The sequence below is a fragment of the Toxotes jaculatrix genome, chromosome 6 (assembly GCF_017976425.1).
Source record: "Toxotes jaculatrix isolate fToxJac2 chromosome 6, fToxJac2.pri, whole genome shotgun sequence".
In the NCBI taxonomy this organism is placed as follows: Eukaryota; Metazoa; Chordata; class Actinopteri; family Toxotidae; genus Toxotes; species Toxotes jaculatrix.
The window spans coordinates 16119129-16136847 of NC_054399.1; the positions used below are offsets into that span (position 1 = coordinate 16119129).

General features: G+C 38.6%; 2 protein-coding genes across 2 annotated transcripts; one reads left to right on the forward strand and one right to left on the reverse strand.

Moving 5' to 3' along the window:
• Positions 1-5908: 5908 nt before the first annotated feature.
• lsm4 (LSM4 homolog, U6 small nuclear RNA and mRNA degradation associated) lies at positions 5909-8650 on the reverse strand. The gene is made up of 5 exons (XM_041040356.1): positions 8529-8650; positions 7911-7952; positions 7626-7724; positions 7091-7271; positions 5909-6860 (listed from the first exon to the last, which is right to left on the reverse strand). Exons 1-5 carry the CDS (start codon positions 8529-8531, stop codon positions 6739-6741), a joined length of 447 nt encoding a protein of 148 aa, XP_040896290.1. The 5' UTR covers positions 8532-8650; the 3' UTR covers positions 5909-6738.
• A 602-nt stretch (positions 8651-9252) lies between these two features.
• LOC121183325 (pyroglutamyl-peptidase 1-like) lies at positions 9253-17228 on the forward strand. Its single transcript, XM_041040355.1, has 5 exons — positions 9253-9429; positions 11230-11282; positions 12649-12765; positions 13184-13416; positions 14348-17228. Exons 1-5 carry the CDS (start codon positions 9396-9398, stop codon positions 14541-14543), a joined length of 633 nt encoding a protein of 210 aa, XP_040896289.1. The 5' UTR covers positions 9253-9395; the 3' UTR covers positions 14544-17228.
• The last annotated feature ends 491 nt before the right edge of the window (positions 17229-17719 follow it).

Below are 17719 nucleotides of genomic sequence, written 5' to 3' on the forward strand. Positions count from 1 at the left end.
TGCCATTAATAAATGGGTGAAAACTGAGGGTTGTGGTTGATGGATGAGTCGATAAAACAAAGGACTCTCACACAAGAGACCGCTGTTTGTTTCCTATTTCAAACCAATATTCAGCGTGGTTTGTCTTATCCATGATTGTCCCACAAGCTTAACTGTGTGTTTACTATTGTAACCATGGCGACGAAGGTTCTCTATCCTTAAAGAAGTACTTAGTTTAACACAAACCACGATTTTTTCCTGAAACCTAACCAAGTAGTTTTTGTTCCTAAACCTCAACCTTTACTGTGTGTTTATTATTGTCACCATGACGATGAAGGTGTGACTGTGGATTTGGGCTGCAAGTCAAGGCACAGAGTAATGAGCAGTCAGGTATGCTTGGCATTGGTTGGAATGGTTCACCCTCTGCTTGGCCAGAGAACAACATCAGGAATGTTCTGTACTGTATTGAGCAACAAGTGATTGATGAATTTGTTGTGTGTACCACACCATGTGTGAGTCAGAGAGAGTCTTCCCCTAAAAAAACAACCTTATATTTCATCTGTGCAAGCATCCTATCATGACCCGTAGTTATGTTTTCTTGTTTTGCAGCCTTTTGTGGTGGTAGTAATCACAACAGGCGCAAGGGAGGAGGTCAGGTGATGTGGTATAAAGAGAGTCAAAATCTGCAAAGGGCAGAGTTCAAGTTGGATGGGTCACCAAAACACAAGACTTTGACATGAGTGGCCCATTTTAAAACAACAGTGATCACTGTTTCTTTTGACCATGACCGTTCCACAACCTTAACTGTGCACTTATTTTCATAACCATTGACAAAGGACAAAGGTCCTCTCAGACCTCTAACCTTAATGAAGTAATTATTTTAACCCAAATCACGATCTTTCTCTGTACCTAACCAAGTAGTTTTTGCACCCAAACCTAAACAAACTGTGACCGTCACAAACTTAATTGTGTTATTATATTGTAACCATGACAACGAAGGTCTGGAACACCTACCACCGCAAGGGCGCTACACTTGAAACCGTATTGGCTCTATTTCTTGAGACGCTCCTATGGATCGCCCAAGAGGGTAGGAACAAACAACCTATATGGTTGTTCTGGTCGGAGGACATGCTGGTGATTCAGGGAGATGACGGGAGCAAATAAAGGTCTGAAGGTATTATCATCTTCTGTTGGCAGAAACTTAAAAGGTTGGATTACTTCCACCTACTTTTCTATGAATTTCTTGTAAATTCATGAGATTCATTTATGAGATTTGAAAGCTAATAACGCCCAACACATAGATGAGGTGTTATGCTGTTTTGCTAGCAACTGGTTTGGCAAGTGAATATGGATGAAAATATTGTGTAAGCTTGCAAAGCATTCTTTCAAAGTAGTTGACTAATGTAGGGAGATCCTAGCCAACAGTGAATCAGTGCCCAAATGGCAGGTATGTGACTTTGTGTGAACATGTTCATTCAAAAATAAAACAGATGTCAAACAAAACCTTAACAAAGATTTAATTTCCTTATCTTAGGACTTAGCACTTATCCTATGATGACATTGGGTTCACAGGAATATATGGTTCTATCTATAGCTATGGTGCTATGACCTCGGACTGCTTGACTTTTGGTTGTAATGTTGATTGAGGAATCAAAGCTTGTGCTAACATTACAGCCACTACAAATTATTATATGTAATTTTAGAACAAATTTGATCCTCTTACTTAGATGTACCTATGTTGTCTGGGTTTTCACCTTCAAGTGGACCTGTTTAGAACAGCTATGAACACTTTTGCCATGAGTAACATTCATTGACTATAAATATGCGAATAGCTATATTTTGAATATAATAAAGAATAGATCGTGAAATACCTGAATTGTTAAATGCAAAAGAGTTGTGTGGTTTGTTGTTTATGTATGGAGGGACAGGTGTGCTGTGTCCACATGGTATGGGCCTCTTGCTATTCGTCAACTCTTTAAAGGGACTGGAAAGGATTTTGGTTAAAGATAATTTTGAGATTCTGTTAATTTAAAGCTTAGTTTGATTTTGGTTTATGTTTAGAACTATATGTAATAGTAAATTATGTCAATAACAATCCTTCCAAGTATAAGTATACAGGTATTTGCGGCAGCCCACCAGGCTGCTCCAGTTGGTCTCATGACGTAGTTTCACAGTGTAGGTGAAGTTCCACACTCACGGAGGACGTGGGAACCCAAAATATGAAGTGCAGTTCTCTGTGTGTGTGTGTGTGTGTGTGTGTGTGTGTGTGTGTGTGTGTGTGTGTGTGTGTGTGTGTGTGTGTGTGTGCACGTGCATTCAGTTGGTTTGTACAAAGCACACCCATGCCCACACAGACACACACTATTTCAAACAGTTAACCACAAGACCTCACTGGGCCAACACCTTCTTATGGTTATACCATAACAACCGGTGTAGAAAAAAAGACAAAAGCATCTGATAGTTGATTAATACTTTTTTCCAGAGCATTTTACGTTGTTCATATACTTCTGGTTAAGCACCACATACTATTGTTTCCTCATATTTGCACATTTATAGTCTTTATGACTCATGTACAAGATTTGTTTTTAAAGAGTTTTCAAACACCCTCACTTTTTTCTTTTTTTACTTTTTTTATGTCGTAGATTTAACTGAAAATGGATACATTTGTCATTTCCCCATCAATGTACCCTCAATGATTCATAATAACAAAGTGAAAATATATTTTTAGAATTGTGCAATTTAGCAAATTTACTGAAAATCAAAAACTCAAAAATCCAAATCTCTCATTTATAAAGGTATTTAGACTCTATTTTTCCTGACTCTGGTTTGTTACTAAGAGAGTAGTCCTTGCTTTACTACCATGCTTATCTTTCTAACTTCTTATTTTATAAATTGCTTTTTTTAGCTGCTACAACAATCTAATAATCCCAAAGAATCAATAATATTCTTATCTAATTTTTCCAGTAGGAAACCATTAGCCGCAGCATCACTGTTTTCTCTGTGGTCCTGTCATGTGTGACAGTATGGTGAAGTGTTAAGCGAGGGACCTCACATGGAGATTTGAAACAGAAAAATGTAAATTACATTTTGTGGAACAAAAGTCTTAGTGTCTCATGCAGTACTAATTTCACCCTTGAGGCAGAATGTTTAGTTTTATGTTAAATGTTACTACAGAGACAATTTTTAATTTTAGCGGAGGACAGGATTTGATAGTTGTATAATTTAAATGTAGAAAATATATAATTGAAAACTCTGCAGTGAATGTGGGAGGACACATCTGGCACATCAAGACAGAAACTGTGCTTCTTTTGAAAATCAACCTCGATCCTTTCTGTGTACTCCCCTTGTCTTAGGGGGGTTTCTTATGGCTGCCCATGTTTCATCTCATAGTTCAAAGATGTACAGATGTAAAGTCAGGTGATTTAAATACTCTCAACTTCCCATAAGCTCTCAACTTCCCATAAGCTGGCACACATGGATATTGTAGAAGGGCAATTGTACCATTATGTGTAATGTAACATATTATATGATGACGGGGACAATGTGAAGGGTTCAGTATTTTGTCTCTAAATCTTAAAGTCTTACTTATCAGTGTGTATGAGCTGAAGGCATCATTTCCAGTTTGCAGCAGTATCTAAAGATTTACCACAGGGATCGATCCTAGGACCACTATGATCCTGCATTTAAGTAGTCTATTTAACCTATAAATTTACCTAATGTCAGTGTTCACTTTTGTTGATAATAGGTTTATTTCCTGCTCTTCTGAAATATTCAGAAAGTCTCTTGCTTTCAACAGTCTCACTTTATAACAAAACTGAACTTACAACTTATATCTAAACTTACAAAATGAATAAATCAATAATCCACATGGCATCTTGTGACAGTGTGAGGAACTGATGTTGGACCATTCCTTGAACTCACTGTACCAGACCTCTGAATATTGGATTGACTGCTGAGGGGTATCATGGTTCCAAAGAAGTCATGGTAAAAGAGTCATTTGCCTCAGCTGCAGACCCAGTCTCCAACCTCCCAGGTATCGAACAGTTCTCTTTCTTTGGGACAGGTCTGGCCATTTCCCTTGGGGGGTCTGGGGAGACTGCAGCAGAAGACTTGGGCGTCATGGATCCCAACGCCATTGAGAGCCTCTGCTGCCCAGCTGAGCTCCCAACTGGACTCTGAGTTGGTCACTCTAGTGGACACTCCATTCCAACATACCCAAGTGCTCTTGTGCAAAACACCTGTGCTGGTGCTCCTTGTGACCTCTGACCTGCCAGTGAAGGGTGAGTATGACTGTGGAATTTCCCTTTGGTGATACAGTATCACAGATCAAATAGATCAGATGTTAAAACAAGATCATTCACAACCTTCCCAAGTGCTGTCATCTCAATTTAATCGATAAAAATATGCCTTGGAAGACACAGCATTTCTGTGAGATGAATAGAGAGAGAGAGAGAGAGAGAGAGAGAGAGAGAGAGAGATACAAAGTGTGGGGAGAGATGTTTCCCTAGCAGGCTGGGATTAGATGCGGTTCCATAAATATGTTGGGCAGCTTGGTATGCTTTGTGCCCAGTGGTAAAAATAGGCCTCCTTCCCAAGGGAAGTGATGACGTCTGCAGCCTGCCTGCATCACCAGCCACAAGTCGGCTTGATCCTCATAGTGGAAGAGGCAGAGAGACAAACTGTGGGGGGAAGCATCAGTGATCACCATAGCAACACATGCAGAGTGACGCAGGTAAAAGCAATAGAATGGAATAGAGGTAGTGATTGGCTGAGGAGTGCAGTTGTGTGTGTGACAGAGATGTGTGGGTGGTAAAGAAGAGGAGGAGGTGGACTCAATAACCCAGCACTGAGATTAGCCCCAACACCCCCTGTATGCACACATGCACGCACACACATGCACATTCCAAGCCTGTTAGCACGGTCAACAATTCAGCCTAGCAATGAGATGATATGATTTAGCACGCTATTTGAGCACCGACTTCAGAGACAGTGGAAAATAGTGTTATTTTCCTCCCTCCCAAATGCCATCTTGGATATTATGCATGCATGCATGTATTTTGGAAGGAAAATATTTTCCACGTTTCCCCCACATGAACTCAAACTACCTCTATGTTTAATTTCAAATTAAAATAGACCTTAGGGTAGCTGCTTTGGCAAAGAGCTAATGTTAAATTTAATTAAAGTTCAAAGGTTATTCTGCCCTCTAGTCATCCTCTTTACTGCAATTTCAATTTCAATTTCTTCCGGTTGCCTCTCCATCTTCTTTTACAGCTTTTCCATTTTTATTTTGTACTATAGAATAATATATATTTTATATATATATATATAGCAGTTTATTTTATTGAGTGTTCAGGTGTTCAGTGATGTTTTAATTATTTATGTCCAGTCAAAGGTCTGATCATAACATCTTTGTCGCTGTGTTTCCTTCTTAGAGAATAAGGTAAGGAGACAGTGTTTTGGATTAAACAATACTGCCACCTGATGGATATCGTTGAGCATGCGTGTGTAACTGAAGGTTGTAGAAAGTCACTGAACATTGGTAGCATAATAACACTGCCAGTGCCAGTGATTATAACTTTTTTTTATCTAGTTGTAGCAGTAAAGGGGGGATAATGTTTAAGAATTTTAATACACAAAGAGTAATATTGATCTCTTTCAAGATATGAAATCCTTCATGTGAATGATAAACTGACAAGACTGCAACTTTGCTGAATGACTATGAAATTTTAACTTTTTTCCCTATTATACAGCATATGCCTCACATAAACCACTTTTCAGTCAAGATCTGCTTCTTCATTAGACTTAAAACTTGATGTAAAGATTATATAATTTAAAGGACACACTTTTCCACAGCAATTATGCCAGTACAATAGCAGCCAATTGAAACAGAGAAATTATTCTGTTTATAGGACCTTTAAACTGAGAATCAATTTCAAATAAATACAACCACTTTAACAAAAGTTGTTTTATTCTCATGTTCTCATGTAAATAAATTACAACATTGTCTTTTGATACAAAGATAAAACGAAACCCAACCAACCTGACACATGTTGGACTCATCCAGGTCAGACTTATGAACATGAGAAACTTTTTTTCCATTATCATCATGTGTCGTCTTATAAATGCTTTAACAAAAGTGTTAATTTCCAGGGACTGAATCCTCCTCTGGCGGCTGCTGGTCTACTATTCACCTGCTGTGATCGGACTGTACAGTGCTGCAGCCAAAAGGTTGCAAATAACAGAACTTCACAAACAACACAGAAATAAAAAGCAAAAATATATTCATGCAACTGAAGTTGGGGCTGGGCAGTTTCTTCACCAATGAAAGCTACACCTGAAGAGACAAGTTGACAAGCAAAATAAAAAACAAACAAAAACAAAAGCCTCATTCCAGTGTACCAACTGATGAAAACTGATTTTTGAATAATGATTAAATGTAATTTATGATACAAAATGTAAAGTTGTAATGACACGTTACATATTGATACTAAAGGAGAAGTTATCAGCTCTGACTGATACACTGGTAAATGGTTAAAAAAAAATGTTATTACCAACGTAAAGACTTAAAGATACTAAAAAACAAAATTCAGTGCACATGCACAGCTTCTCTCAACTTCTCCCAGTGTGATTTCTGCAACAGTCAGTCCTGACAAACATCTCAGCAGAAGAAAACACCAGAGAAGTAATTTCATCTTCATGTACTGAAGGAGTAATCACTCTGAATACGCAGGAATATCGTTGAGTGTGCTATGGTGTCTGTCAGTGCTGATTCTTCATTCCCTGTGGTTTGCCTGGTTTCTTATCCTGCTGCTGCTGCTGCTGCTGTTGCTGTTGGGCCCGACCAGGGCCAGTCATTCCTCTGCCACGACCACCAAACAAACCTGCAGAGAAACATAAAAGACCAATGGAGAGAGAGAAAAGTTCATTTTGTCAGCTTTGATAAATATTGTTCAGATTTCCATTTCCCCCACCCCAACAAAACATATAATTATGACAAATTTTTCCTAGAGTGTGTGTAAATTTTGTATTAGCACAGAAAATTGGTAACAACCTGAAACACTAATTCCAATATGTTGTGAAAGCAAACATCCGTGGGAGCGTTTCCACTCACCTCTGCCAGCTCCTCCCCTTCCTTTGCCTTGCTGTTTGTTCTGCTGGGCGCCTCCACGTCCGCGGCCCTTCGACACCACCTCCTCCTTCACCATGTCGATGATCTCGTCAGGGATTCGGAGATACTTGATCGTGCTTCCTCTGATGTAGCACTCAGGCATCCTCCAGAACTTATCTCCATCCTATCAGAGGTTAGGGGGGGTGTGAACACATCCAAATGCATACTAATAATAATATCACTTTTTGAGTTTCAGTTTACACTTCGATGGACAGTAAAACATCTTTGTGCTATCCTGTATTTTTGTAATGACTAATTGTTGTCTTTCTGTCTTATATCCAAGTTTGTTTGTGTGACTAAATTAAATAGGAGTCATAAAGTAAACTAAGCAGACAAGACACTTACTGTACACCATCCACCTAAAGCTACTTGCTAACACTGGACCAAAGACATGTTTACTGTGCTCTCTTTACTGTGGGAAGCACTGTGCCAGATGTTTTGGTGCCAGACGAGAAATTAAAGCAGAGCTCATCTTTACCCTTGAGGTGCAGATGACTTCTCTTAGGTTGATGTTCATCCAGTTGTCACAGCTGACCAGATGACCGTTGTAGGTCTCTCCGTTCTTCAGCTCCACCAACTGTGCAGAGAGGACACGACAAACAAAACAGCAACAATAAACAATTAAACAATTTCAGACATTACTTTCTGATCTGATACACTGAAATATACATTCTTTATCATGTTCAGCATTTCACAGACTAAATTATTATTCAGTCAATAGATACAGTTCTTTGGCAGCAGAAAGAGCTCAGTGTCTCCTCACCATAGGATGGTTCTGGGCAGTTTTCAGCAGAGATAGAGGAAGCTGCAAAGTGACAGAAAAACAAGTCATACACAGGAATTCACCTGCCATCAGTATTATTTAGTTATCTGAGCAGGTTGGACAACCGGGATTGACAAGTGAAAAAAATGAAATGACATATTTCTTATTTGAAAGTCACAGAGCTCAGTCACAAGACTCTGAAAACAGGCAAAGGTATCATAAAAGTTATAACTATTATTATCTACACCAGCAATTAATGGAAATATTCAAGATCTTTGTACATGATATTAAAGACATTTTAGCGTCTTCTAAGAACTTTTTAAAAATGTGAACCTGGCGATTGGTACCAGGGTCTGAGATTAGATAAGCTAATATTTTCACTTCAGGACATTCAGCACAACAAAGAGGTTTGTTGTAGCTGTATGTTAAAAACAAAAAACAAAACAAATAAAAACACTGGAAAACCTATTTAATTTAGCTTCAGCAGCTAACTGCACTTAGCTTGCGTAGCGTTACCGAGCATCACTGTGCGCTTCAGTGCTGAGAAACAGGCATGCTACTGAAAATCATAGACATAACTACCAACGTTTTGTGTGAAGCCAAGGGTTAAATACTTACCATTGTGTTAGTATCTCTCTTTGATTTGCGTCTTACTTTCTGTCTCGGTCTTCAGCAGACACGATTTTACCTCCTACTGTTCTTCTTCGAGTCCCAGGGAGTTTCCGGTGCAAAATCATGGACGTGCTATGAGATGCTGCCCTCTACAGTCAAAAAAGACTTATTTACAAGCCACATTATTATTATTAGTAGTAGTAGGAGTAGGAGTAGTAGGAGTAGGAGTATTGAATAAATAGTGAGTTCCTTTAACTATTAAAACGCAGAAAAATCAAAAGAGAAAAAAAGAATGTCCAACAGGAGGGTGAGGAAAGCATCCAAAGAAACACCGTGATGCTTGCAATCAAGTGAAGACGGTGGGGTATTTCCGCTTTGTTTCTCCTAAATATGTAAATTAAAGACAGCTAACCAACTGTAAAGCAAAGGGAACACATGGGCTTTAAAACAATTTTCACAGATAGCTCTGGAAATTCAGTATGGAAGCGCGTCTTCATCCTCTCTAGAAGACACAGTGCTGGTAACGGGGGTATAATAACTCTGTAACACTAACACATGTTGCCATGTACCTTAACCAGATGTATCTACATTGTATAAATGAATTCTGTTTAACATCTATGACCACTCCTTCATAGCTATCTATCAACAGGAGAAGCAGAGGACGAAAAAAAGCGTCTTGTTGAGACGTAATGACGTCACGTCTTACGCAGCCTGGAGGAAGGAGGACCGGCGGTTTGGCTTGTAGCAGAAGGAGCAGTCCAAGTAGCCGAGCCGTCAGCTGTCGAGGGTAACGACTTTCTTCACCGTTGTGCTTCAAAATAAACACCGAGAAACAAACAAAAAAGCAACCTATCCTCTGCATCGGGACAGGAGATGGACAACAGTAAACGGACTGTGGTGGTTACAGGTTTGTCTGTTTTTGTTGCTGCTATTTTTGTCGTTTTGCCGTCTGCCGGCAGCGGGTGAAGTGGAGGAAAAGTTGTGGAGATGTCAGTTTCGCGTTAATGGCGTCAGGCTGTTACTGCTCCTCTCGGCTGCAGTTGTAAACAGTTGAAGGAAACCGAAACGTTTTGTTTACGGTTTTTATAACACCTCCTTGTTGTGTTCAGGAATTCCCCACATAAGATAGGGGGGATTATCTTATATTTCTTTTCGTCTTTTCCTGAAAGGCCATATGAAACAATACAACATGACAGAGGTAAACATTCAAGCAAAATTTAATATGTAATATTATTCACTAAGAATTGGTTGATTATGCGGTGTCTTTACACATATATACATTTTTTTCTTCATGGATTACTCTGAAATCAGTTTAGGAGTACATTCATTTTAAGAAACGTAGCCTACATTCATAAATGAGATAAAATTATTTTTCATCTGTAAAATTGACTATGGCTGATGTTACCTGTCAGTATAATTAAGACATTTATCCTGTCTTTGTATTGTGAGTTTGATCTACTGTGAAACAGTTGGACTTCTTCTGAGCACCAGGCCTTTTTCCACACATGGTATCATTACAGAAGTGTGCAAGTTGATTAAAAGTAAATAACCAACCAAAGACAGTGTTTCATTACACTATTGATATCTTACTGAACTGATTTCTGGATTACTTCATGGATGCTCATGCATTTTATTTCCTATTTAGGTACATAATTTTGCAGTATAATATGCAAATGAGGACACACTGGTTATTTTCCGCTGCGTCCTACCAATATGTCTTTAGAAGCTGTTTTGCGTTTGATTGCAGAAAACATAATTTGCATTACTATTCTTTAAACAAGAAAATCTTGTGTTATAATTTCAGTGATATTAATGTATCAGTGAACATAAATATTTTATACAGGGTTGTTTTCCCAAAAACAAGACTCCGTACAATTCCCCTTCCAGCCAAAGTGCATAAACTACAGTTTTCAACATTTGATGTAAACAGAAGTAACAGGGGCAGTGATTTGGTGTTTTCAGACACAAAGGAGTGCAGAAGCTCGCAGTCCCAGCTGATCGAAGATGTGTAGATTGCCTGGGAACGGCACCTTGACAATAGCTGGCCGGCTGGCAGCTGCTGGCCCCTCTCACTGCTCCTTTTCAGCAGCCTGTCAGACAGACAGACCCCCCCCCCTCCACCCAACCCCCCAGGGACTCGCTGACCCTAGAAAGTGTGGTAGTGGGGGATCAGTTATAGATCCCTATATAAACAACACTGAGTGACTATCCATCGATGACTGCTGCTGCTCCAATTTTTTTTGTAGGTCATATGGAGTAGTGCAGGGAGAGATTTTTAGTTATAGTGATTCATTTTACACGCTTGAACTCTGCAGAATTTATAAACTCAAGCAGCAAATCTTAAGCAGCAGCAGCATCTCAGTTTTTTAAATATAAAAGATGGTTTACATTTATTCAAAAATCTAAAATATTGAAAGGGATACTTCTACAAAGAGTTAAAGGTACAAGATAAATAGTCTTAATTACAAATGTTACATTCAGCGAAGTTTGACTGTATCTTGCAGTCAAACCAAAACATTAAAATATCTCTACCATATTCCTTTCTCCAAAACTATTGTATTTGCATTTGCAATTTTTTTTTTCCAATAGATAATAGTCTAAGTGATCCCATTGTGAATAAAAATTAATGCTTATATCATACTACACAACTGTATTTTGTTTCTGTTTGTGAAAATAAAAGTCTCCCCTGAACTGACGTGTCTTACAGGTTTTGGGCCATTTGGAGAGCACACGGTCAACGCCAGCTGGGTAGCAGTACAGGTATGTTTTCCTCCTGTATTGCTGTTAGAACGCACATATTCATGAATTACATTTTGCACTTTTTTATATATTGAATTGTCTCCTGAACCTAAATAATATGAATAAGTTCTTAGATGAAAATGTTGAGACTTTTGAATTTTCAGTGGATCTGTTTGTATGTCGCATTAGACATGTTCACACTTAGGTATAATTTATTACACAAAGGGAAACAAATCCTTTCAACCTTTTCCAAAATGTTATATGTCAATTTTAAGAAAAAAAGATTTGAACCTGTTTGTGTGGCGGTGACATGATGCTGTGGTAGCTGCCGGCCAGCGTCACACCGTGCAGCAGTGTGTCTTAGAAGCTCCCTGTGCCCTGCTGGGGAAACTGCATATGGGGGGTGGGGGTGGTGGGGATGATGATGGTGGTGGTCAGGGTGTCTAGACGGACTTGATAAGGATATTAAAGGCAAACAAAAGGCCGCTTTGTGGCGGGGTCACAGACGTGGTCAAACAAGCCTCTTTTCAATACAAGTGGGGGTCAGTGTCCAGGGCTATTTGTCCAGCAGAGAGATTGGGGGAGGTGTTGGTCGACTGGCTGTGAATCTGACACCGATTTGTCTTACTTATAATATGTATGATTGCATTTCTTTGTTTGGATTTCTTATGTTGGTTTTATTTATGAAGCTGTTACATTTTTTGTTTTCATAATACAGATTTTTCAGTAGTGCAAACACGATGTTGTTACGAATATAGTAATAGTTCATTTGTGTATGAGTCTATTTTGTGTACATCTAACTTGACTTTGAGTAGAGTACCGCTATCATTTCAACATCTCTCATCAAATTTTTTGGGCTGAATACATTGACCATTTTTCATGTCTTTGAATTGTTGATGTTGGATCTTGTCAGTGATGCATTCTCTCTAATCAGTCTTGTCTTAATTTGTTTTAATGAACATTATTCAGTAACAAATATTTTCTCTAAAAATAGCTTGATTACATTTAATTTTTGTAAACTGGAAACACCAGAGTAGTGTAACAGTGGATAGAGCATTGTGCTAAAGTAGAATTTAGTGTTTATTATTTATTTATTATTATTTAGTATTTATTATCCCAAACAGCAGTTTCAACACAGCCTCCAAATTCTTTGACATTTCTGAAACTTTCAATTACATCACATAGCAGGAACTTCTCCGTGTCATGGAGCGCTCCACTCTCCAATGACAATTAAGCAACTCCATCAGCTGCTAAAGGCCATGAGATGTGGTTGAATGCTTCAGAAACAATAAATAAATTTGAATGTTTTGTCAAATCCAAGAAATGACAAGTAAGTCATAAGTTGTGGAAAGAATTTTAGCTTTTATGTTTGTTTTGGTCCTGTCAGGAACTGAAGAAGCTCGGGCTGGGCAGTGAAGTGGACTTGCATGTGTACGAGGTTCCTGTAGAGTACCAGACGGTCCAGAGTTTGGTTCCTTCATTATGGAAGCAGTATCATCCACTGGTAAGAGGAGAACATGGCGTGACCTGTTCACATTATTCTACTTTTAAATAGAAGGGGATTTTTAGGTGAAAAGCTTGTATATGCCTCAGTTCCAGGTTAGGTCAGATTTTACCGCTACACGTCTGAGGTCTGTGTAAAGGTACAAATATTAAAGTTATAATTGAATCTGACAGGCCCTGAGAGCAATTTCATAATAAGGAATACAAGGAATACATGCTGCATTAATTTAAATTATACACAGTTGTCAAATTGTTCAACAAATTACTGGCTTGAGTGTGGATTTGCTACATGTAAAGAGTGGAAACAGAGAGATCTGCCAAAAAGCAGCCACTGATATACTGTGATAAATTTGTGATATGGGGCAGTATCATTTTAGTAATTCTGGTTTTGTCTCTGTATTGTTTCCTATGTTTGCCAGTTGGTTGTTCATGTTGGAGTCTCAGGTATGGCCACCACTGTCACGCTGGAGAAGTGTGGCAGAAATCATGGATACAAGGGTCTGGACAACAGCAGCTTTTGTCCTGATTCACAGTGTTGCATTGTGGGAGGTCCGGATTGCATTGACTCTGTTATTGACATGGAATCAGTCTGCAAGAGAGTGACCGCCTCTGGGCTAGGAGTAGCTGTGTCTGTCTCCAAAGATGCCGGAAGGTAATTTTGTTTTTCCAGTTTGAGTCGGCCTTTTGTTTTGCCTTCCACCTCTGGACGACATGTTTCAACTGTAATGGAATAGAGACTGATTCACATGTTTAACATCACTTTATAACACATTCAGTTGGAATTCAGTTTGTCAGTATTACAGACAGTTGAGGTCTGGAGTAAAAGTAGGATGTACTGTTGCTTTAAAGGAACTCAAAACTACTCAATCAAGAATGGAAGTAGCAAATGACCATAAAAAAATCAGCAATTCATACATCACAGTTTATACCCACTCCTGATTGTATTTATTGATGATTATATGCCTTTCATACAGGATAACTAGTTCAGTGCCCATTCAACATGTGGCTGTGAGTAGGATCTGATTGCTTGGCCTGTGTTAATCCAGCTTGCAGCTTTCTTGAGAGCATTGTCCAAACAACTTCACACTTGACACTGCTCTTCCTTGAGTCTTAAGAAATATATCTGCTATGACATTGTTGTGTCCCCTATATATAAATGTCTAAAATACTTGTGACAGTCTTTTGTATTTCAGTGGGGGGACAGATTTCGACCAAACACCCAAACATATTGCCACAGTCGAAACGTGTTTCCCTTCCAGGACTGGCTGTTCTCCACTGTGGTGTTGACAGCTGAATGTCTTTGGCATGTCTCTACTGAAATAAATTGTAATTTTACACTTAAAGGGATTTTCATACAGTATGTTTGCTCAGCACAATACGCAAATGTCTAGCAGGTATGGGGAAACTTATAAATACATCTATGTGTACATTGGACAAAGTGGAAAATAACATCATTGATAACTTGACGAAACCCAAATACCCAAGTAAAGCAGTATGTGACCAGTAAATAGCTTTTATTTGAACTTCCTTTTCTTAGAGACAGGCCCTTCATTCATTCAGTGCCCTGCTCTCTTCCCTGACAGATATCTCTGTGATTTCACCTACTACACGTCTCTGTACCTGAGCCATGGTCGCTCTGCCTTCATCCACGTGCCTCCTCTTGGAAAGCCTTACAGTGGGGAAGACCTGGGTCGTGCGCTGAAGGCCATCGTCCAGGAGATGCTGGAGCTTCTGGACCAGGCCGAGGAGAAGATACACTGCCAGCAGCACTTCCACTAAGTGACCTCCAGATGCCAACCAGCCTCTCCAGCCCTCACCACACAAGAGAAATTGCACTTAACCACAAGTAGCCAAACTCCTTTCTTTTTTTAATTGTTGTCTTGTCTTGGACAAAACGAAAACTTCAGGATATGGGACATTTTCAGTGTTTGTTTCTCTTTGTCTTGGGTTTTCATTTTCTGTTTTGCTAAAACTGATTGAGTTATGTTTTAATGTTTCCCGATGGTGACAAGATAAAACCGGAGTCTGAAGACAACTCTTGGTCACACTGTATCGTAAGCTTTTCTCCCACTTCCAAGGAACATGAAACATTCTGACCTTGGAGTTTATAAATGGAAATTACTATAGGTTCACTAAAAAAACACAGCAGCAGAATGCTGCTCATATTTGTTTATGTGCAGTTACAATAAAGATCCAAAAGGTCTATAGTGTGGCAGATATTACAACCTGAATCCCCAAATGTGACTTCTATTATTGCACCTTTTATGGTTAAGGTTATTGAAATGGTTATAGAAGTCATGTTTGGGTAAACTGTTAAATGTACTCTACATTATTTGACTTCTGTAGTACTTCATCTTTAAATTCTGAGTTTTACTTGGTCACAATATGTTTCAGGCAATGGGTGTTTACACCTGAGTCTCTATAAATGGTTAATGTACATGATACATTATGATTTAAGTATAAATGTTTAGCAGTAAACTCGGTTTGCTAATTTCAGTTTCTTTCAGATATTTTTCCAGCTGCTCTAAATCCTAACTGCGCTGTTTCACATTTAATGTTGAATTGTTTCTTGCGTCCTTTTTCTTTATAAGAAGTTGTAAATTTGCCTTCTTTTACAAAGGTTATTTAAATCAGGGAACGGGTTGGTTCCAGCTCATTTTCCCCCAGTTTGTCAGCCCAACTCTGACAGAAAACTTCCACATTCACCTCACTGAGATCTGGCCCCAGGCTGTGCAATGTTATTTTTCAGATCTCAAGTCTCTTGATTCATATTTTGGGTTTGTCAAAATTTCACTTTGGCTGCACAATTATTTGAGAAATTATTGAGCATTGCAGTTGTTACTTTGAACTGCATTAAATACAGTAGTTCTGCTGCGTGAGCTGTGTTTCCAGTGACATAAACTAAACACTGTCTACAGTCTCAATTTCAAATAACTGAACAAATGATCAATGATATCTTAAACCGTGTAGAAAAATTGCATTTTTTTTTTTACAGTTTTCTGCTTTGCAAGAACAAACTGCAAAATACAGGTTTTCTTTTTTTCTGTAGTTGTACAGCCCTAATTGGTATTACTCGATTAAAGCTTTCTGTTCCTCCCTTCATTTAATCAGATGTAGCTGCTTATTTTACCTGAGGATTTGATGAAGTGTACTCTCAGTTCAGTCAGAGTTGGGCCTGGACTTTTATTTCTGTAGCACTTTCTTTTTTTTCCCCTTTTTTTTCCATAATCTGGAATTTGGTCAGCATTTTTCAAACAGTGTGAGTGCTTGCATCTTGTATTTTATTTTCAATCACTTTAACTTCAAATATGTAGCTTTCCAGACATGCACACATACATTTTAAACTTTTGCCCCTATTAATTATCATTATGCTTGTGAGATATGCTTTCTGGGTGACTTATGCTTTAACTTCCTGAGATTTGGTTTATTCTTTCCTGTTAAACAAACTACAGCAAATTCCTTCACTCTGTCTGTGATGGTGCCACTCCCAGTTGTAATTGTTCCGTTTAATGCTTTTTTTGTTTCTTGGTTTGTCTGTTTCACTTAGTAGACCAGCATCTCCCTCCCCAGCTGAGTGGTTGCTAAAAAGACAGCCCACACCACCTAACACAGCTTCAGTTTTATACATTTCAGTAGAACTTTTTAATGCTTGAATGGTCTACCTGCTGCGTCAGCACCCTATGTATCCCCAACAAAATGACCTTCCTGTGGGAAACAAGGATATAGTTTTAAACTGTCATAGCTAGTTTTAGTAAACTAACACTGTGCTTGGCGTTTCAGCAGCAGTAGTGGTCTTGTGGCCTTTCCTAGACTTTTTAGTTAAAATGCCAGTGAGTTTGAGTAACTAGTCATTGTTTTTTTTAGCAGTGTGTGTCATATGTATTTTTGCTGTTCAGTGTCATGATTTTTACCACAAAGTAGCATCCCGGAACAATGAACCGAACAGAACTGAACTTCATCTTGGCTATGTGGTTTAAAACTCTCTGGAGTTATTGAAATGATGGGCAGGTTTTAGATCTGAGTTTGCAGGTGCTGATATTTTACCTTGTTGCTTTGTTAGTTCCGAGAAGTGAAATGGTTGTGAAAGAGCTGCCCCTAAAATGTTTATCAAATGTGAAAGCCTCAGGTTTACATATGAGGTGACCTCTGACACTGACTCTCTCCTGTGCCTTGTTGTTTATGTGTGTTATGAAAAGGCCTTAAAATGCTCAGTGGGTCAGTTCAAAGATTTATTACTGATGTTGTCCATTCGGATGTGTGGCTACCTCAAGAATACTTTTTTATCTCGGTGTGTGCTCTGTTGTACAATAACATTATGGCTCTGTGATTTATTGTGAGTTCCTCTGTTTAGGGAGTATCCTCTGAAAGGTGTCTTCTTCTGCTTCTGACATTAACAAAGCACTGTTACAATAAGTAATCTTGGCTTTGAAAAAGGAAAGGCTTTGAAATAAAGAGAATTAAAGACATAGAAGTAATGTCTTTGCGTCTGTTATTTCAACTTCGTATTTTTTCCACTACTCACTAGTCATGCCTGTTGAAAGCATGTAATTTACTTGTCAACTGTGCAAATGCACAGTTGGTGCTGTGGGCATATAAGGCCTCAATCAAAGATCATAGATGTACAATGAAGCACCACTCTGTCAAATATAATTGGCCTGACTAATGCAAACATATGGTTTTAGTTCCTAAATCATAAAAACATGAGTCACAACTCCATTCTTTGAAGATAAAGTATTGCTTATGTATTTATAGCATGCTGTTTTAGCATCTTGTATGCAAAAAAATTACATACTGTAAGTCTCCAGATTGAAGGTAAGGAAAATAACACAAAACATTGTTGTTGTTATTATATTATTATTATTGTTGTTTAGCTATGTAAAGAGTGTCTGAATGCCTTTAAAGGCATCAATCAAGTGTGTTGTTTTAGGTACTTTGCCCATGTCTCAGCAGTGGCT

Bases quoted from the DNA above. Each gene is read 5' to 3' on its own strand.
- LOC121183325 (XM_041040355.1), top strand. From the start codon at position 9,396: ATGGACAACAGTAAACGGACTGTGGTGGTTACAG. The intron at 9,430-11,229 runs GTTTGTCTGTTT...CGTGTCTTACAG, and splicing joins ACGGACTGTGGTGGTTACAG to GTTTTGGGCCATTTGGAGAG. The intron at 12,766-13,183 runs GTAAGAGGAGAA...TATGTTTGCCAG, and splicing joins GGAAGCAGTATCATCCACTG to TTGGTTGTTCATGTTGGAGT.
- lsm4 (XM_041040356.1), bottom strand. The intron at 7,725-7,910 runs GTGAGGAGACAC...CTCTCTGCACAG, and splicing joins CTGCCCAGAACCATCCTATG to TTGGTGGAGCTGAAGAACGG. The intron at 7,272-7,625 runs GTAAAGATGAGC...AACCTCTGATAG, and splicing joins AAGTCATCTGCACCTCAAGG to GATGGAGATAAGTTCTGGAG.